General features: G+C 39.9%; 1 protein-coding gene across 4 annotated transcripts in view; it reads right to left on the bottom strand.

Annotated features, from left to right (window-relative positions):
- Positions 1–25,926, bottom strand: part of lrp8 (low density lipoprotein receptor-related protein 8, apolipoprotein e receptor) — a 180,504-nt gene that overhangs the window by 44,109 nt on the left and 110,469 nt on the right. For all 4 annotated transcript variants that reach the window (XM_080888024.1, XM_080888022.1, XM_080888021.1 and 1 more), the window contains exons 5-7: positions 5,538–5,912; positions 2,035–2,157; positions 756–875 (exon numbers count right to left, since the gene is read on the bottom strand). In XM_080888024.1, coding sequence (XP_080744150.1) covers positions 756–875; positions 2,035–2,157; positions 5,538–5,912 — 618 coding nt within the window. The remainder of the gene's footprint in view (positions 1–755; positions 876–2,034; positions 2,158–5,537; positions 5,913–25,926) is intronic.

The raw sequence follows: 25,926 nt of genomic DNA, 5'->3' as shown, positions 1-25,926 counted from the left end.
AGCCAGGTTCTGCCGGAGGTTTCTTCCAGTTTTCCTTCCCACTGTCGCCAAAGTGCTTGCTCGTAAGGGGTCATATGACTGTTGGGTTTTTATCTGTATGTATTATTTGTAGGGTCTACCTTACAATATAAAGCCTTGACTGTTGCTGTGATTTTGCGCCGTAAAAATAAAATCGAATTGAATATATCCATCAGCTGTGAGGTTAGAGGAGGATGCAAAGGCAGTGCGCACACATATAATTTTATACTGACACAACAGATGTCAGCCCACTCCAATTCAGAGAGGCTATGGGTCAAGTGCAGCGTCTCTTAATAACCTCAGACACTTTAACGTGTACATAAAGTAAAATCTCAGGCTTCAATTCCCTTTGTTTCATTAATTTGATACGATTCTATTAATAAGTATACTTTTCTCAGCCGCTTACATCTGATTGCGGATGAACTGCACTGCTTGTGGTGTCAAATGTGTGACCAAAGCTGAGGAAGCAGTAATTATCTGTGCTGTTTGGATAATCTCTGTGGATAATCTACGTTATGGGTAACGTAGTCGTGTCACGCTCTCTCGGCTAAGATCGCACCGGAGGGCAGAGTCGTTTGGGTCTTTCATCATAACAAGGTAGTTGAGAAATATCCTGATTTACTCAGCCTTGATCAAATGAATCTCCTTTACATAGAGAAGAGTGACCACCCACATTTGAACAAGCTAATGTTCTCACATTAATGTGTGTGTGTGTAAAGAAACACGAAGAATCTTACCACACTCCACAGGTTCATCTGACCAGTCCTTGCAGTCTTTCACGTTATCGCACACCTTGCTGCTGTCGATACACTCCCCGTTCTTACAGCGGAACTTTTTGGGCCCGTCGCATTTTGTAACTGTAGTGAAGACATCAGATGACTTAAAAGCCTAGACTCTTAGCAAGTGTTTTAATCACATTGAGCACCAAATTAGTGTTTGGCAACACAATAATTCAACCCTACTGTGATGAAAGCCTCTGGCGCGTCAGATTTTGTAGAGTACAAGATTCTAATCCAGATACAGTAAATGTCAGCAAAGCAATGCTGTCGATGTTTCTTGTGGTCTGTGGAGATAATTAGCCCAAAGGTTGACTCTTTTGACTCTCAGTGAGAAGCTTTAGGCAAAGCTTGATCATTAAATTGCTTAGTTCTATAAATAAGACAGGCTACAGGGAGTTAAGTGGAGGTTAACAAATGTTTGTCGCTATTCTAATTAGGGAAGCTTACTGAGAAAGACATATCATATGTATGGTAACTAATAGTAAACACAAGCTCAAAAAAAGAGAAAGGCTTCATGGATAACATATGCATTATACGGTTTGAACTACAGATGAGCCAGAGGCAGCTGAGCTCCCATCAAAGAGGCCCTTTAACTCTCTTGAAAGTAGAAGCTAAATAAAATGTAGAAGAGTAGCAGATGTGACATCCAGTGCCTATTAAATGCACGAAGCAACTCAGCTGCTACATATCTGTTCTGTGCAAGTTATACGCAGCTGAGTTGTTACAGTAAATAAAAATATCGCTGTAGCTTCTTTGCAATTCTTTGAATCATCACCTCCGTCTTCGACCACTCAGGAGATTTAAGTGGAGGGAACACAGGGGAGATTTAAGGCAGTGGAGATTCACAGCCTCTTATCCTCCCATGCCTCTAAGCCTATCTTTTGGTGGACATTTTTCTGATTAAAGTTTCTCATGGGGCCGAACTCACCAGAGAGGCCAACTGTGCTACTCTTCGTTATAGCTCCTGTGAAGCTAGTTCAAAGTATTAAAGTTGTAATTGGCCACTTTTTTTTTTGAGTAAATGAAGTTAAAGAAAGGAGGCAGAAGCGAGAAGCAGAAGTCCTGAAAACATAAACTGAAACTTTAAATAAAATCTGGAATTTTGACTCTGCATTTAGAAGAAAAGCCAACATTATTGGGAGGAAAACAAAATAGAACAATATGTTCTTCTAATAATAATCGGGATGTTTGCTTGTTTCATGGCCGTCCTCCTTTTCCGTACTCGCGAGACGCTTACCGTTGACACAACCTGCTTCATCACTGTAGTCCGGACAGTCGTGAACTTTATTACACTGCTTGGTGCCGTGAATACAGGAGCCATCGCCACACTGGAACTCATCAGGTCTGCACGTAAGCAGTGCTGAGGAACACAAAACACACAGAGTTAAGAATTAGCTGAGTATTCCCATTAGTCTAATCCACGAAAAGACAATGATAAAGTTCCACAATGAAAATTCAGAGCATTTTAAATTGTTCACAAAGTCAAATTCAGCCCTTTTCCTCTCAAATTGCATTCCAGTATTCAGCTCTAATCTATCATACGCACCTCTTGATAGGGCATAAATCCTCATAAACTGCTATGCCGAAAAGAAAAGCATTCATGTATTCATCCAGCATCTGAAGCAAACCCACATCTAGTGACCTATTGAGAAGGTGTGTGCATGTAAATGTGCATATAGACATTTGTGCTTGCTCTAACGTGGAGGGACGGTTTATTTAACTCATTTGTCTTTTTAACTGGCTATTTAATTATTCATGTGTTGTGTTTTGGACTGGCTCCGCCAACGGAGCAGAGGCAGACATGATCAATGACTGTGGAGCCGATAAAAAACACACGGCAGACAATCTTCGCATCAGGAAATATGGTATTAACACAGCCACACACAACGGTTTGGGCACATTTGGGTTTTCGGGCTCACAGAGGCATTATTAAATGAGCAAAATTAAATGCAAGCTTGCAGCAGGACATGTGAATGCCAGGAAAAGGGGAAGCTGAGACATACTTTGAAACACTCAGACAAAAAATAAATAAAATAAAGACAAACAGATGTTCATGCTAAAGCCTGGACCATCGCAAAATGTGCCGATTCCTTCATCCAAATTATTGGGATGTTAGCTCAGCTAATAATGATAAATCCCCGGGATGAATAGTTATAATAATGGATTGCCATCTGCGGAAACGTTGACAGGACGGAAAGAAGGAAAGTTGCGATACGATGTGACCATTTCAAATCAAATCAAATCAAATCACTTTTTATTGTCACATCACATGTGCAGGCACACTGGCACAGCACATGCGAGTGAAATTCTTGTGTGCGAGCCCCACAAGCAACAGAGATGTGCAAACACAACAACACAAACGAGCAAAATACAAGAATGGCCAACCTGAAACTAATAAATATATGTACAATATATAATAGTGTATGCATTTCTGGATGTGTATACTAAATATTTTCCTACGTGTGTGTGTGTGTGTGTGTGTGTGTGTGTGTGTGTGTGTGTGTGTGTGTGTGTGTGTGTATACACATTTTTACAAATTAAATAGTAAAAAAATAAAATAATAATAATAATAATAATAAAATATATAAAATATACAGAGTTGAATATGTGCAAAACAAGTGGCATTTATATACAGTGTGGAGTGCATAATGTCTCATTTCCATTAACCTTCTGTCACTCTGCTCACAGTCGCTTGTCTCGGTGTGTCCGCGAAGAAGCTCGAGGTTATTGAGACAGATGTTTCGAATAAGATGGCAAATGATACGTAAGGAGCGCGTGTGTGGGAATGAGCAGAGCCTGATGGAAACGAGGCGAACGAGGAAAGAACAAACTGGAGGTATAGTATGCAGTTATTGTCACAATCCTCATTTACACTGAAACGGTGCTAAGCTGTCTTCTATGTTCTCGTTTAAATTGCCATCCCTCCATTCTCTTCTGCTTAACCTTATCACGGTCGCTGTGGGGGCTTCAGCCTATCCCAGCTATCACGGGGTGAGATGCAGGGTACACCCAGGACAGATTCCCTTTTTTTTTTTGGTTAATAGAGAGATTTTTGGTCTATTTTTAAATGTTTTTTAGGCAGTTAGCAACCGTTTGAAATGTTTTGGAAAAGATATCAGTTGGTAGCAAGGATATTTACGTTAATTATTTTAGGAAAATAGTCTGTTTTAATAAAATATACTCTAAGCTGTCGGCTGTTCTGTTTACATGTTTAGTGAATTTTATTTTCAGCTTCCAATTCTCCAAGCTAGCAGTTAATAACTCAGTGAATAATGCATTGAACTTCCAAACAAAGCCGGTGTTAGCATTAGCTAATCAAGTCAAAGCTCTCATTAAAACATGCTCAGGTCCAGTCAAAGAGACTAAAGTGGGTCTGATTGAAACACCAATATCAAGGTCATAGTTCTCAAACCAATACATGACATATCATCGTCCATGTTTGACTTTTATTTACATTTATGGCTGAGACAAGTCATGATTATACTCCGCTGTGGAGACATGAAGGGTTAGTAGTCATTTCCTGTTATATATATTTCCTTTAGGTCTTTTGTGGTGCATGCATAGTTGGTGCACACTCGTGTCAATTCTCCACAGACAACTCTGCACAATAACACGCACAGGCAGGCACACGGGCATCCTCAAAGATCGATGCTCAAAGTCTGATAATGAAATTTGTGTCATTCAGACCTGAGTGGATTTTAGCATACCTGCAGAAAGCAGATTCGAGGCTTTAGAGTGAAGTTTCGACCATGTCACAGATTTAGACATTGTTGTCAAAATATAACCACATAAAAGTGACCAATCGTGTAGTGCTTACCTACATAATTATTCCAATCTCGTAAAAGACGACTCCACAGACCCATGTAATTCTGTCTGGAGTGCAGCAGCCATTAATTTAAGGATAAGGAGGGTGTGTACTGTGATAAAGGGCAAGCCGTGATCTAAACACTGAAACAACATGTACTCTGTGATTTCTGCTTTATTTTTTGTACTAACACCTTATTATTGTGGGTGCATGTGTGTGTTAGAGCTTGCACCTGGCTGCGCGTGCGGCTGCGCACTGTGCTTGTATCATGTCTTATGTGTGAAGTTGCTGTCATCTCTCTAAGTGGTGTGTGGGCATGTGAAGAGGAGACCACATGGGGGTCACGCTTGATGAAGGACCTTCACCTTACACAGGCTCAGATGGGTTTGTCTCTACTTGCACAGGTCACATGGTTGCATGGCAACACATTTGTGGATCGTCACGATAAAATTAGAATTGATCTTCCTTTAGTCATTTGGTGACACATTTGTCACACAGTCTTTGTTCAGAGCAGAGCCGGTCTTCAAAGCATAGTCCTCCAGTACATTTAAGCTGCTGCTCTACAAAACAACTGATTACTTTTTGGTATCCATCCGTAACTTTCATTAAAGGCGATAGTTGGCATTAGCTTCAAGTAAAGATAAATGACACAATATCCAAAAGTACTAATACAAACCATTCATCCTAATTTCTAAAATTAATAAAACTGGATTCTTTAGGCTGATCAGTTACTTCACTACCACTCTCCTCAGACTGATCAGAGTTGAATTGTGCCCGTTGTTATGGAATAATCAAAGATAATTAAAAAAGATGTTTTGATTAAGGAGCATGCCAGTGGTGTGACTCGTTCCTATGTTTTCTAATTGCTTTGAACAACAATAAAGCGAACGGCACAGGGGGAGCACATGGTGGCAAAAAGAAAAAAGCTGACTTACGACAGTTTGCTTCATCTGATTTATCCTTGCAGTCGGGGTCGCCGTCACACTTCCAGTTCAAATGGACACACTCGCCGCTCCCGCACTGGAACTCGCTCACCAGGCAGCGGGGTTTCTGGGGCTCCGTCCTCCGGCTGCAGCGCTCCATGGACTCGTCTGACTTGTCCTTGCAGTCGGGGTCGCCGTCACAGCTCCACAGGGCAGGGATGCACTCCGAGTCGTTGCAGCGGAATTCATGCTGCCCACAGGTGGGAGCCGAACATTTCTCCTCATCGCTGGCATCCCCGCAGTCGTCGTCTCCGTCACACACAAAGATCGGTGCCACACATTTCCCGTTACGACACTGGAAGTCTTTGGAGGGGCAGGCCTTGCCATCTGCAGGAGGAAAAGTACATTAAATTATAATTGTATATGTATTTTATTTAATTCTCATTGATTATTATAACCTGTAATATTTAGCAAATTAATATCAGTCTAATAATTACAGAATATCTTTAGTAAATAGCCATTTTTCAAGTCATTAAGAAACATCCATTCAGAGTGGGAGTAGATCAGGGGAAATACGAGTTAAAGGACGGCTATAGTTCAACTTATCTCTGCATTTAATCAAACCCAATCAGAGGTGGGAATATGCACACCAATATGTCTTTTTACGCCTTCTCAACAGATGGTAGTAATGTTAATGTTAAAATTTAGAGTTAACAAGAAGAGAGTCGTTCCACAGTTTCCTTTTTAGCCCTGGAGCTTTTAGTGATTGGCAAGAATCAAAAGGAAAGATTGATCAAACTGTCGACAGTTGCGTGGCGCTGAAGAATACCAGCACAGCTTCCTTGAAAGTCTGACAAGACAAAATGCGGCAGGTGCAAGAACAAAGCGAAGGGATAAAGAACCAGGAAGAAAACATAAACTTGCGCTGTAGAAAAAGTATAAATGATGAAATATTTAAAAAACGTAAACACCACCTCAAGAGACTCCAAATACTTTCAACATATAAAGATGCTGCTGACCATGTATGGGACGAGGTCGAGGGCAGCAGAAGTCCAGCGTATATGGATGGCTGTATGATGAGCACAGCTGTAGAAATGTCACTCCTAGAGTGTGTGTGTGTTTATACATGTGTGTGAATGTTTGGACAGAAACACCTGTCAGGAATGAATATTCATGTCCATGTCTGCATTTAGATTTTTTCCAGGCTGGTAACTAAAGACCTGCGACGAAAAGTATGATGCCATTTCAGCTTTTAATGTGTTGTATTTCAGTGTGGATGTGGTTGTTCTGTTGGTGTTGTTTTATATTACTGTGCTTATGTTTCCTTTCAGCTGTGGCATTATCAAATTCCAGACAGGGTGGACAAATCAATTTGAATCATATAATCTCCTCAAAAAAAGGGGGGGAAAAATCAAAACAAACCACTTCACTGATGCAACGCTCCTCTCTGGGCGACCGGCATAACTTCTTCATTTTCTCTCTCTCTTTTTTTTTTACCAACCCACACAGTACGCCAAAGGGACTCATTATGATAATAGGCTATCGGATTCCCTGTTAGCTATTACTACTAGCATGCTAATCATCCCCACTCAGATCTAAGTAATTAACATGAGCACAAAAACAACATCAGCAGTACCCCAGCAGAAAGTACGGTTGCGCAAGATGCATAAAGTTACAAACGGACTGTTTTCAAACTTTCTGCATCAACAGCGAGACACACTTTCTTTATGAACATTTCAAACAGATTTTTGCTAGATCCCCGAGGACGATTATGTGTTTCTAGTTAGATTAAACACCTTTTATGCTCTAAAGAGTCCATCATTATAGCAGAAGGCTTGGTCAGCCAGGTGTGTGGGATATAAACAGCAAGGCTGGGATAAGAAGCTTGTTAGTATGGTTCCCACTGGGAGACTGAATGACAAAAGACACAGTTGGCTCATAATAGTTCTTCCTTCTACTACAAAAATAAGTAGGCAGTTTTTTTTGTCTTAACACTATAATGAAGTTTAGGTTTTCCCTAGCATTTTTCCCTAGATGCTAAAGTGACATCAAAACAATAGAAGCTATTTTGTAAGGACTAATGAGTCGCAATATACACCCGCACCTAAAGTACACTGTGTATATGAGCTACCCCTTGTTTTTCTGTAAGTGCAAACATATCTGAAAATACAGTAAGGCAAACATTTAGTTTCTACAATTCTAAAAAGTTTGAAAATCAACATTTGGTTTTTGACCACCTTTATTCTTCAACACGACCTGAACTTTCTTGGGTAAATTTTACTTGTAATTCTTTAATTAGCCTTCAGGAACAGTTCTCCAGGCTTCTTGAAGGACATTCAAAGCTTCTCTGTGGAAGTTGGCTACCGTTTGTTCTGTTCTCTGTCGAGATGATCAAACATTGCTTAAATCAGAGGCTCCCAAAGTGTGGGGCAGAGCCATTGCAGGGGGGGCGTGGTATGAAAAGAAAGAGAAAAAAAAGGATGCTTGGACGCTGTTGGCATAATTGACAGGTTTTTGACGGGGCTTCCACACAAACGCAAAGCAGGAGATGAAGCATCGCCAAATATGTTTCCAAACCAACTTCATTCTAAGCCAAAGACTAGAAAATATGGTGAAGCAAATCTTCCCTTTGGCTTCATCTGCACAAGTGCCGAGGTAGGTCTCCCCCGCAGAATTGGTTTTCCCTGTGTTGGGAGCAGCGCTGGGCTCTCCAAATCACGGACAAACAGTATCCCACATTCTTGATTTTTAGTTCACAAACACTTCTTGTAGTAACTAACTACTCCTGACATTTTGGCGATGTTAGCTCTTTATACAGTAAAGTTACTGGGGAAAGATTTTTCTTGTAATTGATGATTTGAACCAAAAATACTACTACTACTTCTTTTATTCTTGTTTTGATCCTTATTAACGACTTCTTGAACAGTAGTTTGGCGGGATGCATTTCTTAGGTCACGTGTCAGGTCTTTGCTAGATTTCTTCCCATTTCTGTCAGACATTACATTCAAATACTGTTCATCTGCTCAAAGTCTTTAAGGATGCACTGCACACCATGCCCTAATGTGCCAGGTTTTTAGCCAATAGCTATTTGAGTGATGGCACCTTTGGAGGGAAACTATTAGGAGGTGGCTCAAGACTTCTGCACAGTACCGTACGACACAAGCAGCAATAACTATCTGGCAGCACTGCTGCATATCAGGGCCTGGGATATAAACTGGAAATTAAATATAGAAAATAAACAGCCTATTCTCACAGTCAGCCACCCAAGTGACTCTGACATTCTTGTGTCTCACACCTCAAAAAAGTGATAAACCATGAATCTGTTATTTTCAAAGGAGTCCTGTCCTCAGGGAGTTTGGAGCCCTGTCAATATGTGAAGGACCAACAGTACATTAGGCAGGGTTGGTCATATGTAATGAGTATATAGATATGATCAGTCGCATAAATTCAATAACGTCATATTTGGATTCCACATTGGTAGAGCACAAATGATCCAAATTGACACTGCGTAACATTAAAACCATTTTTGTCCCTTTTCCTTTTTTTAAACCACACCAGTTAACACAGAAAAAGAATTTCATCTTTCAAACCTTTAAATAGGTGCACAGTTCTTTCCAAAGAGGGAATTAAAGTATTCAAACACAGGCGTTCTTAAAAGCACTTCAAACAAATTAGCTTATAAAATTAGACTCTTGCAAAGCCATTTTCTTTTGCCTCTTAGGTCACAGGAATTGTAAGTGAAAATGTCGCCTAATATGACCAAAACTACTGAAGTAGAAAGTAGCAGGTTTGTCTCAGATAACCCCAGTTCTATCTCTGTTTCTTCTGGCTTCACATAACCAGCTCTAAGAACACCCTACAGAGATCTTTAGACTGTTATTTTTTGCATCACTGACTGCCCACTCTGTGAATGACAATTTAAAGTTATTGCACTTATAATTAACACAATTTGCTGATGCTGAAAAGCCATATTTGCCCGTGTCAGCGTGATGCAGTGATTAGTGCTGTCAATAACAGCAAGACTAAAAGTTCGAACCTTTTGGCCGGCCTTTCTCTGACGAGTTTGAATAATAATAATTAAGGAAGAAGGACGGTATGACCTGCACAGAGCTTTCATCTCAACATCATCCACCGAGGCTGGAAGTACATGATAAGATATCGAGGCATCCTACATTCACAACGGAACATTGACGAGTTGCTCTAAACAACCCTTTTGAAGTGTTTTGCTTTGGTGTTCTTTGCATGAAGGAAATTTTCAAAAACAAAAAAAATGGTAGTGATTAACTTACTAACCTAGCAGGCAAAACACGTTACTCCATCCTGACGTCCGACGCTGGACGTTGGTATTACTGCAGGACAAAAGTGTTGTTTTGTTTACCTGTGTTGGGCCAAGACTACTTAGATAATCTATCAATGGGAGAAAAGTGAAGATATGAAGAGACATTTTGCAATGAGTTTTACAATGTAACACCAGAAAAATTTTGGTATTCTAATTAATTTGTCACATAAATTGTGTCATTACAAAAAGCTGATCTACAGCTGAAATGAGCCGACACAGACAGTCTGGGTTTCTGCGGAGAAGCAGGGACTGGGAGGCAGGGTTAGGAGAGGCGTGCTCACATGTTGGTGCCATAATCTCAAAGATTAGTGTACCCGGTGATTATTGTACCCGATAGCAGAGCAGAAGACCTCAGTACTGTTTTTGCCCACCAGGTGGGTGTGTCCCGGTAGCTCGGACATCAGATGAAAACTATAGATTGCTGTCAGTTTTAAAACTTGATAAATTCCCAAAATCACTTTGGTCTTTGGTTGATTACTGTTGGTGGCCTCTGCATTCATTCAGGCTTAAACGAACCCTTAGAAATGGATACACTGATAGATCTGAGAATAGAAATATTGGATGTTGTAGTCTGAAAGAGTTAAGACTCCTGACTGTTAATTAAACACACCCATCGAACAGATTAGTGGACCAATTACAATTTTAAAAAGGTAATCAGTAAGCTGTACTCAATTCCATCTTGACGGTTACTTTCCCCTGTAGGTGACTGTGCTTAACATGGGGTCAAAGCTTTTACTCCATCCATCCATAGACCCACCAGTTAACAGCTAATAGATGAACCAATAAGATAGGGCACAGCTCGTTGACCTTGATCTAAAGGACAACTGAACTCTCTTTCAGCATGGAGCAGAACATAGCAAACAGCTATGCATACACGCACACGCAGAGATTAAAAGATAAAGAATCTTTAATAAAACACAAACAGCCACAAATATACAAATGGACAATAAAAGAGCCCAAAAAAATATTGGGCACACACCCACACACACACACACACACACACACACATCTCTCAGCTTTTGTCCACGAGTCAGTGAGTTTAATGTTTCTGGAGCGAGGAATCCAATCAGACTGTGGTCTAACATGTCAGGCACTGAGCCGCGGTGTGTATGCACATACGTGCACGCACACATACACACGATCTTGTCCACATACGTACATTTGTCTGATCACTTCAGTTCACCAGGTGCACTAGCAGTAAAGCAAGCTGAAGATCACAGATCAGCTCCTAACAACCAGAAATGGAGATAAAATATTTACTTCACAGTGATGTGTAAAATGCTGCATTTAACTAAACTGCAGCTCTGCTGGAACAAAAAAAGAAGAAAACAGCAACACCTGAAAGCATTTTAACACTGAGCAGACTTAATGGGCCGTATAGAAGACAAGCAACATGATCATCTTCTCTATGGAATATCAATATGTATGGCTTATCTTTCACACGAGAGCGTCAATAAAAAAAACACATCCGTGTCAATTCAAGCATACCTTGTACCATCAGATACACGAGGGTAATTGTAAACAAACTGCCATCTATATTCATGAGGATTGATGCTAGGGGAGCAAAAAAAAAAACAAAAAACCTCAAACAGCAGGATTTTTTTTTTTGGCTTAATTATTCAATATTTATTAAAAAGTTAGAAAGTGCAGATGAAACTAAAACAAAGGCATTCTTATCCAACATCAGAAAAGCATTTTGATAGGTCCAAAATGTAATCTCTGCTTTGGACTTTGGACCGATGTTGCATGAACTGTCACTTTGCCTACAGTCTTCACTGCTGAAAACCTAACCTGCAAAAGCAGGAATCCCCCTCACCAAAACAAAGGCAAATGTCATATACTCAGGAAAAAAAAAAGCAAATGCCCTTTTCAAAGAAACGGTGCTTTATAATAAAGGGACCGCAGAGGAGTGATGGTAATGCATCGCACACTATACTTACCATATTTGTACAAATGACACCAAGAGAGAGCAAAAGAGCTCTCCCTCCATCTCTCACTGACGTATCTGACCTACTTTTACTGGAGCTCAGGAGAAAGTACAGTATTAAAAGTTAAAATCAGTGTGGAATTACATGACCTCTTTTTTTTTTTTTTGGGGGGGGGGGGGGGGGGGGGGTTTGGCCCACCAATAAGAAAATTCACGAATTTCACAGTTTTCTTGCTCTCCACAACTTAAAAGCATTCAAGAAATATCTTCAAACATTGTGTGAGAACATTTCTGAGAACAGGTACCTAATGTACCATTTGCTGTGTGTCAGGGAACATTACCCTTGGAATCATTAAAACAGCAAACTGTCAGAGAAAGAACAAGCCAGAGGCGTCGACTTCCCAGCATCGCCCTGCAACAACATGGCTGCGTGTCACCGGCGTTTTGAAACATTAACCTGATGCCACTCTGAATCTAAACACTGAGAAGTAGACAGAGGGACAGGCAGCTTTTGATCATAATTTTAAATTACGCAGTTTAATGTCTCCTTGCACTTTGAAATGAAAGCATAGTACAAATTAAGTAATTGGAGTTAAAAAAAGAAATCATGGAATGATATATTATAGACCAAAATGTATTCTAAATTTTTGACTCATCTTTCTCCAACAGAAATCAAATATTCTTCAGAAAGTTCTTCGCACAGTGGTTGCAGAAGTTTGCATAAATGTTCAGCACTTTAAGTCTAGAGTGTAAATGTTACACCCCTGGAAATGGGGGAAAGAATCATAAGAGTGCTTTTCAGTTGCTTCTCATGTAATAGTTTAATGCAATCAAAATTGAACATAAGTATTTTACATTCTGCACCGCTCAATGTGAGGGAAAGAGCTAATTAATAAACCAAAATAATAATAAACTGCTGACTATTTGTATGTTTCCTAGATACAGATATGTTTACTAGCTCCTGCCGTTAGGTACTATATAATTGCTGTTAAGCTAACTGAAGTTCGTTATGTCCAAGTATTCAAAACTATCATAAAATGCTGATGGTGTCCTGGGGCATCTCCTCCCCGATCTGGACCAGGATATCACTGAGCTCCTGGACAGTATGAAGTGCATCCCAATTGCTAAATTGAAAACCTTACCAAGTTTGAGTTTGACATAGCAAACCTGGCACTGACAAGTATTGATGTCCCATGCTGGAGGAGTTGAACTACCTGTGCAACCTCTGTAGGGTATCAGTAGTAGCATTGACCCTACTAGCGAAAAAACAGTCTGAAAAGATGAGGAGGGAAAGCTGCTATTAGCCTCCACCTAGTGTGTCTCATTGTTGCCCCTCTGGTGCATCTGTTGTTAATTTCATTAACACCAAAATAGCTGAATTAACAACCTCCCAATTCTACTTGACTGACCAGATCAATATTCCAGGAATTGACTTGATGGTACACTTTAATTAAAAAGTTTTCCTTTCAGCTTAAGATTTCTCCAGTAATTGGACAAAAATGTTACATGTTTAAATACAGCTATATTGAAAACAAACACAGAGGTTCTGTAGTGTAGTCAGACTAAGTTCCACGAGGAGACCCAAAACCAGGTGGTGTAATAATCCACCAAATCAAACATGCGGAGCTACCTGCTGTGGTGAATAAGGCAAGGCAAGGCAAGTTTATTTGTATAGCACAATTCAACAACAAGGTGATTCAAAGTGCTTTACAGAGACATTAGAAACAAGAACAAATAAAAAGCATGATTTAAAATTGATTAAAACAAGCAAATAAACTAACTAACTAATTAACAAACAAACAAACAAACAACAGTATATAAAATCAAAACAGATAAAATCAGAACAGTAGATAAAATCAGTAGTTAAATGTAAGTTTTGAAATTTAAGCTTAAAAGTGTGGATTTGGTGCTTTATTCAAATGCAGCTGAGAACAGGTGAGTCTTCAACCTGGATTTAAATAAACTGAGTGTTTCAGCTGATCTGAGGCTTTCTGGGAGTTTGTTCCAGATATAAGGAGCATAAAAGCTGAATGCAGCTTCTCCGTGTCTGGTTCTGACTCTGGGAACTGATAAAAGACCGGATCCAGATGACCTGAGGGATCTGGATGGTTCATACTGGGTCAGGAGGTCATTGATGTATTTTGGTCCTAAACCATTCAGAGCTTTATAGGCCAGCATCAGAACTTTAAAGTCTATCCTCTGACGGACAGGCAGCCAGTGTAAGGACCTCAGAGCTGGACTGATGTGGTCCACTTTTTTGGTCTTAGTGAGGACTCGAGCAGCAGAGTTCTGAATGAGCTGTAGTTGTCTGACTGATTTTTTAGGTAGACCTGTAAAGATGCTGTTACAGTAATCAAGCCTACTAAAGATGAATGCATGGACTAGTTTTTCCAGGTCCTGTTGAGACATCAGATCTTTTATCCTTGATATATTCTTGAGGTGATAGTAAGCTGACTTTGTTATTGTCTTAATGTGTTTTTCTAAGTTTAGGTCTGCATCCATCACTACACCCAAATTTCTCGCCTGGTTTGTGGTTTTTAGATGTATAGATTGAAGTTCTCTGGTGACCTGTAATCGTTTTTCTTTGGCGCCAAAGACTATTACCTCAGTTTTGTTTTTGTTTAGCTGGAGAAAATTGTGGCACAACCAGTCATTGATTTCCTCAATGCATTTACCAAGAGCCTGTACAGGGCCTCGGTCTCCTGGTGACATTGTGATATATATTTGTGTGTCATCTGCATAGCTGTGATAGTTTATTTTGTTGTTGTTTATAATCTGTGCCAGTGGGAGCATGTAGATGTTAAACAGAAGGGGTCCCAAGATGGAACCTTGGGGAACTCCACATGTGATACTTGTCTGCTCAGATGTGAAGTTACCTATTGATACAAAGTATTTCCTGTTTTCTACGTATGTTTTGAACCAGTTTAGTACAGTTCCTGAAAGACCTGTCCAGTTCTCCAGTCGTTTGAGTAATATGTTGTGGTCAACTGTATCAAATGCTGCACTGAGATCCAGTAAAACTAGGACTGACATTTTTCCACTGTCTGTATTCAGACATATGTCATTAAACACTTTGGTCAGAGCGGTTTCAGTGCTGTGGTTCTGTCTAAAACCTGACTGGAAGGCATCGTAGCAGTTATTCTGTTTTAAGAAGTAACTGAGCTGTTGAGAAACTGCTTTTTCAATGATCTTACTTAAAAACGGGAGATTTGAGATCGGCCTGTAGTTGTTCATTTGTGTCTTGTCAAGATTGTCCTTTTTCAGTATAGGTTTGATTACAGCAGTTTTTAGTGATTCTGGAAACACACCTGATAATAAAGAAAAGTTGACGATCTGTAACAGGTCTGACTCTAAAGTCTTTGAGACCTTTTTGAAAAAACTTGTTGGCAGGACATCTAAACAGCAGGGGGAGGAGTTCAGTTGACCTAAGATGTCCTCCAGGTCTTTGCTGTTAATAGGTTGAAACTGTTTCATGGTGTTTAAACAGTTTTTTGGTGGACACAGTACATATCCTGGATCTGCTGTTGATGTACCAATTGCTTGTCTAATTTTTTGGATTTTTTCAGTGAAGAATTTGGCAAAGTCATTGCAGGCCATGGTCGAATGAAGTTCAGCTGCCACTGACACAGGAGGGTTTGTTAGCCTGTCAACTGTAGAAAATAAGACCCGAGCATTATGGCTGTTTTTAGTGATAATGTCAGAGAAGTAGGACCTCCTTGCATTCCTCAGTTGTAAATTATAATTGTGAAGTTTCTCTTTATAAATGTCATAATGAACCTGGAGGTTTGTTTTTCTCCATCTGCGCTCAGCTTTCCTACACTCTCTTTTTTCATTTTTCACCAGTGTGGAGTTTCTCCATGGAGGCTTTTTCCTTCCAGAGATAACCTTCACCTTAATGGGAGCAATAGTGTCCATTACATTTAACATGTTAGCATTGAAGCTATTGACGAGCTCATTGACTGACCCTCTGGGCAGGTCAGGTGTTAATGGGAAGACCTGGTTAAAAATTGCACTACTGTGGAATAAGGAAGCTGACAGTGGCCTTCATGTTGACAACAAACACAAATGAGTCTAATTAAAACACAATCTGATCAATTCGTATCAAAATCAGTTCTATACCATTTAATACAGTGAAGCAACAAATGCAATCGATTTTTTTAAAATCACAAAATAAATGTAAGCATTCCAATTTTGGCTTCCTTGCTCTGCCTTTCAAAGCTTTCAATCACCTGGGGTTAGACTGTCATTGCTCAGAGTAAAAACATGTCAAACTAAGTGTGAAAAGCCAGTGAGAATAAAGCCTTGATGCAGCGTGGCAGCTGAGCCTGAGGAATCCGACTGAAATGGCAGCTTAGACGAAGAGAAAAATGGCACAAAACTTATTGAGACTCTGAAAGTCTCTAAGCAACCTGATTAGCATACTCTAGGGAAAGACTTCTCTTAACCACCTTCATGATGAGCTGGGACTATAGGGACTGTGCGCACACACACACTGAACACAAACGCAGCCCAACACGGCCGGTATACTGAATAGAACAGGATATTTCAACAGCTCAATCATTATGCCATCTGACAGCAGCTTAGAACTGAATATTAACAGCCTCACAAGCAATCACTGCAGACTGAAAATATGTGTGTATGTCTGTATACAGCTCCTGTATGATGAATGTCCCGGTGGTCTAGATATACAGTACACATAGACGTCCATTTGCACAAAGAGCACTCTGGGCATGTAAGATTTCAGCCACTGAACGTTAAAACTGACATGCCCGTTACTCCCTTCTCTTCCTCAGTGTTAACTCTTATCACTGTCGTCAAAGGAGCTTGCAAAGAAAAGCGTCTGGACTTCTTTAAGTTACTTGAAGACGTTTCACCTCTCATCCGAGAAGCTTCTTCAGTTTTAAGGTCAAATGGTGGAGAGTCCCAGATATAAACCTAGTGGGAGTATCCCCCCACAGAGGGACAAAAGGACCCCTGATGATCCTCTAATCGCCTGAGCCAAGGTGTGAAACTGGGTGTGGGTCCCAATCAGCCAGAGTTTCGGGTGAGTTCATTGTGAAACCTGGCCCCACCTTATCATGCGAATTCCTGAGATCAGATGACCCAGGATGTGAGTGGGCGTTAAGGCGTCTGGGAAGGGATCTCAAAACTGGATTATAGATGGCAGAGAGTTGGTGTCGTAAATTATTCCTTCTCTCAGCTACATAGTGTGTAAGCCACATAGCCATGCTCGTCTGCTTGCCTGTCCGAAAATAATTGTATTATTATTGTCAGAAGATTGAATTTATTATAGGCTGGTCATTAATTGTGGTGCTTGACATGACAGCACAATGACCAAATTACAATTTTGGATGACTTGAATTATATGACTGTCATGGTGCTGGGTCTTTGACCCAGTATTTAGAGTTGTGGTTCTGGACTTGTTATTGGTTGATAGTTTATGTTCTAGCTCATGAATGTTATTTTCCAATGCCTCCTAGTTTGTTATTTATAAGTCTTGATTTCTGGTTTGTTTATGTTTGTTTCCCTTCGTGCCCAGTCTGTCTCTGAGTCCTGTCATCAATGTCCCCACGTTTGTGTACCTTTGATTATTCCTTCTTAGTGTCCGGTCTCTCTGGGCTCTGTCTCCGTGAATATGTTTGGATATCCCCAGTATGTCGTGTCATAGTGGCCTTGCCCCGAGTCCCAGTTTTGAGGTCACGTCTCTGAATCTGAGTGTCTGTGTGTGTTACTTCTTGTTTTATTGTCTCCTCTCTCGTCTGTGTGATGTTCAGTTTTAGACGCTCTCAGAATTGCTGTAATGCAACATTGTGTAGCACTGGACATGATCCTGGCTGAGAAAGGAGGATTGTGTGTCTTATTCAACACCACACGCTGCACCTACATGCCAGATAATGTACATTCTTTAAACATGGCTTCAGATTCTAAAGAGACTGTTGATCGGCGTTGGAGTTTTCCTGGTTTTATTTTATTTTTCTTTACTTGTGTTATTCCTTGTTTAAAAGCTGTAATTTCACAGATGTACCGAAAACGATGAAGATCATGAAGACTTCTTTTCCTATTTGTAAGATGAAGATGAAGTGCAACTAATGATGTAGTAACTAATAATGTGAAAGACAAGTAGTTACTTACTGATAACATGTACATTTCATTTTGTGATAAACAGGAGGGAATGTCAGAAGAAAATTGTATATAGTGTGATCAGCTACATGAAATGTATTCTCTTATTGATCACTAAGCAAATGTCTACGTGACTTTTGACATGTACTTTTGAGTGATAAACAACTAACAGCTACCTCTTTCTGTAAGAACATACAGATTTAGAAAAAGGGGAACCTGTACACACACACACACACACACAGAAAAGTATAAATAAAGCACGCGGACAGTGATGAGACGCAGGTCGTGCGTCCATGACGGGCGATCGTGGCTCAAGAGTTGGGCGTTCGCCTTGTAATCGGAAGGTTGCCTGTTCGAGCCCCGGCTTTGACAGTCTCGGTCGTTGTGTCCTTGGGCAAGACACTTCACCCGTTGCCTACTGGTGGTGGTCAGAGGGCCCGGTGGCGCCAGTGTCCAGCAGCCTCGCCTCTGTCAGTGCGCCCCAGGGTGGCTGTGGCTACAATGTAGCTGCCATCACCAGTGTGTGAATGTGTGTGTGAATGGGTGGATGACTGGATATGTAAAGCGCTTTGGGGTCCTTAGGGACTAGTAAAGCGCTATATAAATACAGGCAATTTACCATTTACCATGACTGCCCTCGCGAGTGAAAGACAACTGCAGTGTTTGTGTTTTCTAACTCAGGTGTCTCAAGCTGAAGAACTACGGGGTGATTTAAAGACATCCCCTGTCAGCTACCCTTGTCTCGTTAGTTATGATTCTCTTCAGCTGTGTTCCCCAGGTGTGTCCACTTCCCTTAATCACCCTCTTGTGTATATGTTGTCTGCATCGCTCTCTATTTGTTGACACATACTCTGTCATTGACGGTGACGTTTTCTAAATGTCAAGTTAGCTTGTTGTCAGTTAGTCAATTCATAGTATGCCCTGTTATTGCAGAGTTGTTTTTTTTTGGGATTTTTTGCTTTTTTCCCCCCCATTAAAAAAGTCTGTAGTTAAGAGTTTAGTTTGCCAAGTCCACTCTGTTCACCTCATACCTGCTCACATGACAACCATTGACTTTACTTAGTGCCTGGTTTTAGTCTGACAAAAACTATTAAGTCATAACTGCTTTAATAATTTGAATGTGGCTCATTGTTGCTTTAAATTCTTTGCTAATGGCTTTTAGTAGAGCAAGACAATCACATAATGTGATTATGTATTAGCAAATTACTGACCACTGCGTTAGCAGCAGCCATTTAGGTGACAAATAAATCATTAAGTTAAAAATAAAAATAGCAATAGGGCTTTGAAAACATTTGCTTGCCTGGAAAGTGTGGTGGGTCCTTCAGCTGTCTAGAGCTCGCTGGGCAGGAAAAGCAGTAAAGTGAAAAGATCCTAGATCTGACTCGAGCTAAGCGGTGTTTGCACCTTGATCGATTTTCAGACAAACAGGCTTCACTGTCATCTCCAAGTAATACTGAGAGGGTGTGTGTGTGTGTGTGCTTGGCTGGAGTTGGGGGGTGAAAGAGGAATTGAGTAATGTTCTTAAAACCATCAATGGAAGAAAACAGTCTGCTCGAAACTGAAGTGCAACCGCCTCTGGGTGCCTAGTGAGCCTGTTTGTGTGCTGGCGCTCCATTACATTACACCTACGCGCACAGTGAGAGCAGTCAAAGGATTATAAATGAAGGAGAACATAATGGGAAGAAACTCTGAGACAACTGCTAACACTCTGTATCTATGCAGCCACCTCTTGTAGTGTAAATGTGGGTGAAGCAAGATTAAAGAGGGGAAAAATGCATTACGACGACTAGACTTTTTTTTTTATGTCAGTGCACTCTTCTTCGTCTTCTTTGATCTGTTATCAAATAATGGAGTCCATGTTTTCTTCTATAGCTTCCTATAATAAAGAAGCTACATATTGCATGTGTGTAGATGCATAGGAAAAGGGGATGTGCAGGAATATGTTTTCATTTGTGTAGTTTTTATCTGTGTTTTTCATTAGGATACTTACTCTGTGCAGAAAGCACCTGAGCTTTCTGATAAACGTGTTTATTAAGATGTGCAACTTTTCCCCCCCACTTGCTTCTTTTTATTTTCCATCAGAAAAACACACATCTACAGTACACAATAATCTCTCCCTCTGCTCAGCTCCTCTCTGCCCTGCTATAAAACACCATCTAACATATCCCTGGGCATCCATTCGGCAGCAACTTGCTGTAATGTAACGCAGCAGCACTGGCTGATGTGAAAAGAGCAACAGGTCCTCGGGGCCTGCGGGAGCTTTCACACTACTGTCTTTCTCCCTTTCTGCAGATGAGGACAGAGAGGGGAACAACACACAGAGAAACAGTCTGCTGGAAATATCTGGAGCGAGTATTAGCACTGCAGAGAGATGAAACTAAAGCAAAGACAAAAAGAGGCATATGCACTGGGCATAGATAGAGATGCCTTCACTGACTGGAGACTATAAAACCATCACATTAGAGTGTGAAGAGGAGAACTAAAAACACCAAAGATGTGGTAATGCTATGTTTAAGTGGAAAACTTTAAGGTTCAAAAATAAAGCAAATGCAGATTTCCTCAAATGGCCAAAAGACAAAAACATGTTCAGGACCATGTTTTCCCAAGGAAAATGGGAAATAACTGCACTAATTTACTGAAATGTGTGCAAACATACATGGAATTCCATCACAAGGGAAAGGACTGGGTTTGTACAATTCTATTAAGCTTGAATTTTAAAAACAATTGGTATGACCACCTTTATTCTTCAACAAATCTCTTTGCGAAGCTTTCTTTAAGTAGTCTTCAGGAACAATTAAGCCTACATGAAGGACATATAAAGCTCTTTCTTGGATGATGGCTGCCTTTTTTGGTCCTCTCTGTCAAGATGATCCCACACTCCTTCAACAATGTTGAGGTCTCTGGGGAGGCCAGTCAATGACTGACAGTGTTTCATTGTGTTCTTATCCAGTTATGATTTTTATTGCATTGGCATTGCCTTCGGGATCATTGTTATACTAAAAAATAAAGATGTTGCCAATTGGACATTTCCATAAAGCACTGGTGGATCAAAACCTAATGGTACTTTCCTGCTGTCACAATTCCATCAAATCTGACAAGAGCGCCAACATCCCTGGCTAAAATGAAGCCCAAAACCATGACAGAGCATCCACCGTGTTTTACAGATGGCTAGAGGCACTCACTGTACCTCTATCCTGACCTCCTCTGCACATTTCGATGATTTGAGATAGGTTTTGATGAAACTTGAACAAGAAATCCTTGTTATAAGCAAGCACACAATGTCTTTGAGGTACATGAAATAAGACTAATCAGGATAGCCTACTTCTACATAGACTTGCTCCTTGACAATTTTAAATGACAAAAATACAGAACAATCAAGAATAAGAGTGTGACAGGCCCAACTGGACAAGCTTATCATTCCCAATAGACTAGGTGTGGGTTAGGGTGTCTGTATGAAAAGGCTAATGTTGGAGCTATGTAACTGTAATCTTTTTGTTTGTTTGTTTGTTTGAATACATACATTAGCATGAATGCAGCATTTTTATTGCTGTAAAGATAAAGTAGCCTGGCTCACTGTGATACAGTTGTGCTGCTTCTACAGAAGGGTTAGTACACTTAGAAGAAAGTAACAGAGAGGAAGAGGATGTGTCAAGCAAGATGGATTTAAAAAAAGATCTTTTACAAAAATCGACTTTCTACGTTTTGGGGGTTTTTCAGTGTTGAAAACCCCCCAAAACGTTTTAGCATCTGCACACTATGAAGCATGCAAACACATAGCTTGCAGCAGATGTGTGCCTAAACACATGCAATTTCACATTAACATAAATTAAAGGCTTATAAACTTTCTTCAGAGGCCTCCTCTTAATGTAACAGATATCCTCTCTTCCTGGACCCATGTTTTATTCAACATTTGGATATGCTCAATTAGCGGCCCAAATTAACATTAGCTGTACAACTGTAGCTGCTGACGGAGGGCGGGAAAGAGAGATGGGAGATCAAAGGTGCAGGAGGTGGTGACGGCAGCAGTAAGGATAGGGGATAGGGCTGTGTGATATGACCAAAATCTCATATCCCGATATAAGACATCTATCGTCTGATAACGATATAAATCACAAAAATGTAACATTTTCTGTAAATTCTGTTGCGTTAAGTGTTTCCAGCTGCGCGTCATGTAGCTGGAGTCGAGTGTTTTAACCGATGCATGAAACGATACATTTTTAGACATAGGTTGTAATGGCGTGAGTATTTATCACACGGCGTGCTGCGGGGAAAAGCCTGTTCTAACGTTTGAGTCTAAGGTTTATTTTTTAGCACCTGGCGGCTCTTTTTTGCTTCTCATCCGTAAACACTCTGCATCTTACACGTGATTTAGTTTATTTTGAAGTCTCAACAGGATCTTGAGCTTTATTGTGAAAGGTTTATGTGGAACATAAACAAGCGGACACACGATGGTTTTACCGTCGTTGTTGCTAACGACAACGCATAAAAACAAATGTTTGTTTGTCTGTAGTCTGGTTATATTGAATATAAGAGAAAGAGAGAACTTTAAGAAATAAATATAGCCACTACAGTGACCATCAAAACGATGAAAAAATATTACCGTAAACGGTTTATTTTACGACATCACGAAACAAACGATTGCGTAAAATCAAACGATAGACGTTTTTATATCGTCATCCGATATATATCGTTATATCGAACAGCCCTAATAGGGGATGGATGAAAGTAACAGATTTCAAAAAGGAACTATGTTTTCAGACACACCATCGATGAACTAATTTGTGTTTGTGGGTGGTATAGCGCTCTCTCTCTCTGTGCAGCCATTTCTATAGTTTTACCAAAGATCTTGATGAGTACGCTCCCACAAGCATAACATTGTAAGAAAGTCAGGCAGGGCTATTGGTCCGTTATTCTGCTTCCAAATGTTTATCACGTAACTGAACTTCATTGTTTGTGTGGCAAACACTCATTTGATGTTCCAGCTGTGTCTGGTACATCAATTAAAGATTATTTTTCCAAGAACAACAAATGGAAGAGCGGGAAAAAATTAGGTTACCAGATACCCAAAGGGAGTGCTGGTCTCATTAGTCTTTGCAAATGTTTTATCTTTATCTGTTTAAAGGACGAGAAGGAGGTGGGCTGACACATGCATATACTTTTATTTTTTTTTTTGTGCTGCAGCACCAGTGACAGTATTGAGATACTCGCTTAGTAATAGGTAAATAATGACACCAACAACGCATCGCTTTCCCCCCTCTCATACCTGTGTGCATTCAAGGTGCAGATGTAAATAAAGTTCACTGTACTTAATAGCATCTAGCCAGCGCTACAAACGAAGAGTGCACAGAAATGGACTAGTACTTCTTTTTTTTTTTTTTTGTGGTTGGTAATTTTAAATGTAGCTCCACAAACATCAAACACACAAACTGTTTCTGTGAAATCTTTCACAAAATGTGTCTGCTACATGAATGAACAGTTAGTGCATTTCCCAGGGAGGGAAAAAAACCTAAATGCATGATGGAAAAAGATGTAAGAAAGAGAGAGGGCAGATGAGAGATCATTTTAATATAACTGCTCTGCAGATGAAATTTAAATCTTATATGTAATGTCCTAATTCATTTTAGAGTTTTTAAATCAACAAACTGTGAGTATACCAATTTTGTTTTATTCCCAGTTTTCATGAAACTACTGTGCAGTTTAGTCTAGTCTAAACTGGTTAGTTTGTTGTGAACATTACAGTGATGTTGCACTGCTGTAGAGCGGCTGTGGTGTTCATGGTTAAAGTTAGTTAACATCAAATTAAATTCACTTGCTCAATTCTACATTTCATACAAGCTAGACTCAATACTTGAAATGTGCAATTCACTTGTATTTTTATTTTTTATTCCTATTTATTCTATTTATCCCCTTTGTATATTTTATTTATATTTGTCTCTGTATTTATATATGTGTGTGTGTGTGTGTGTGTATATATATATATAACAGTTCTGTAACTGTAACTTCGGTCGTTGCTGTGCTTTTTTTGGAAGTCGAATTTCCCAGAGGAACCCACCCGAGGGATTAATAAAGTTCTATCTTATCTTATCTTAAGCTTTATTAGGTTTAGAAAAATCAGCTATCGAGTCATTTGCTTATATCTTACTGAATTTAACTGACTAAATCTCCCAAGAGCAGTGATTTTCTGAGAAGCAGTGCTGGTCACAGCCTGCACACAAAGAAATCCCTTCTGTCGCTCACAAAACAAGTTACTGTGTGAAGCATTTCTAAGCGATACTTTTCCCCACATTACACTACTACGCTCCATCTTAGGGTTCTCCCACCTGCCAAATCCCACTTCGACCCCTGCATGGACTACAGCAGCATTAAGCTACGGTAACATTATATTATATAATATATATCTTCTGTAAAGTCTACTCAGACAGAAACCCTCTTCAGAGATGTTATATGACTTGCCCCATAAACACACAAGGGTGTGTGTATGTGTGCGTGTGTGTTATAGGGGCAAATGCAAACTTCAATCTTGTGCCACACTGAAAGTGACACATGAGTATTGCTAGATATGACCTGCAAATATTTCCATCACAGATTTCATGACAAAGTAATGAGAGTGCTTATTTAGACATGAAACCGATATGATCACATGTCCTCAGATTAATGGAAAGGAGTGTTTGTAGAGGAGGTGTATTCAGGAACATGCATTCCCACGATGATGCACACAGACTCAGAATGTAGAAACAGTACCTGTTTTGCTGCTACTACCACACTGTGACTAAAGTGACAGAGTAAGCTGAGGAGTCTTTGTGACTACAGCTCTTTTAATACTTTAACCAACAATGAATCCTCTTTTGTGACTTCCCACATAATATGATGAAGAGCTGACATTTTCTATTAAAAAAATAAAAATAAAATGTCAAATCTTGGCAGACCTGCAAGTAAACTGTACCTTCAGAGGCTGGTGGAGGTGTAAAACTGCAAGGTGGTGCTTTTAAACGCTGTAATGTTCTTAATTTGTGTTCCTCCACTTATTGAATTTGTTATCTGCATCTGTAATAAGGCGATATCTGCACTCTGTGTTTAACTGATGGATATGAAATTTGAATTTCAGATACTCTGAATGGTTTTGTGAAATTTTGTGTTTTGGAAAAAGAGTTAAGTTTTCATGAAAATAAAGACTAGCGTTAATGGATCCATTGTGCTGTTGGGCTTTAAGTCAGCTTTAATGTGTGATCTCTAAATGTCCGGTCAACTTTTTAATATTCATCAAAGGCTGATCTCTGCAGCAGAACGCCTATAACACCCACCTATATAATCAAACCACTTCAGACAGTAAATCAATTACCATCAAGGGCCCTATGAATTTCTTTTTTTTTTTTTTTTTCCCCACAGGCGCATTAACCACTTTATTTTCTACTGAAAAAGGTGATGAAGAGTTGGCCAGGCCAGGCAGATGAAAGGCAATGGAAGACTATCAATACACAGAAATACAATGGAAAATTACAGGTGCTAAGTAAGCATGGGAAGAAAACTTATACACGAGATACAGACGGTATGTGAACAGTGCAGCTTGGGTTACATGACTAAATCAACAGTGCCTGCTGTTTTCATTAGGTCATGGTCATAGACGCCCTATAGAGATCTCCGTGTGCTACCATCAACCTAAAGCGCACACACAAAATAAAAACAGATGAACTGGGACAAACACAGAAAAGACTAGAAGGAAGGTGTGGGAAAGAAGATGAGTTAGGACATCCTGCTAACCATGAGAAAAACAAACAAACCCCAAACAGTTATCACAACTTCTAAAATGTGGAAAAATTGTAACAAATTCCAGATTTCATGTGTTTTACACTAAGAAAATTCTGGATTAGCACGCAGCTGATGTGTGAAAGCTTTTTTTTCTCCATATAGACACTAGAGAGGTGGGAATCAGCAGACGGCCCACAATATGGTATTTTCACAATACTTCACTCATGATGTGATATTGTTACGATTTTTAACATTTTGCAATATGCTGT

This window comes from Rhamphochromis sp. 'chilingali' (genome assembly GCF_963969265.1).
Source record: "Rhamphochromis sp. 'chilingali' genome assembly, chromosome: 7".
Lineage (NCBI taxonomy): Eukaryota > Metazoa > Chordata > Actinopteri > Cichliformes > Cichlidae > Rhamphochromis > Rhamphochromis sp. 'chilingali'.
The sequence above is the reverse complement of the archived record's forward strand: the minus strand, read 5'-3'. Positions and strand labels throughout refer to the sequence as shown.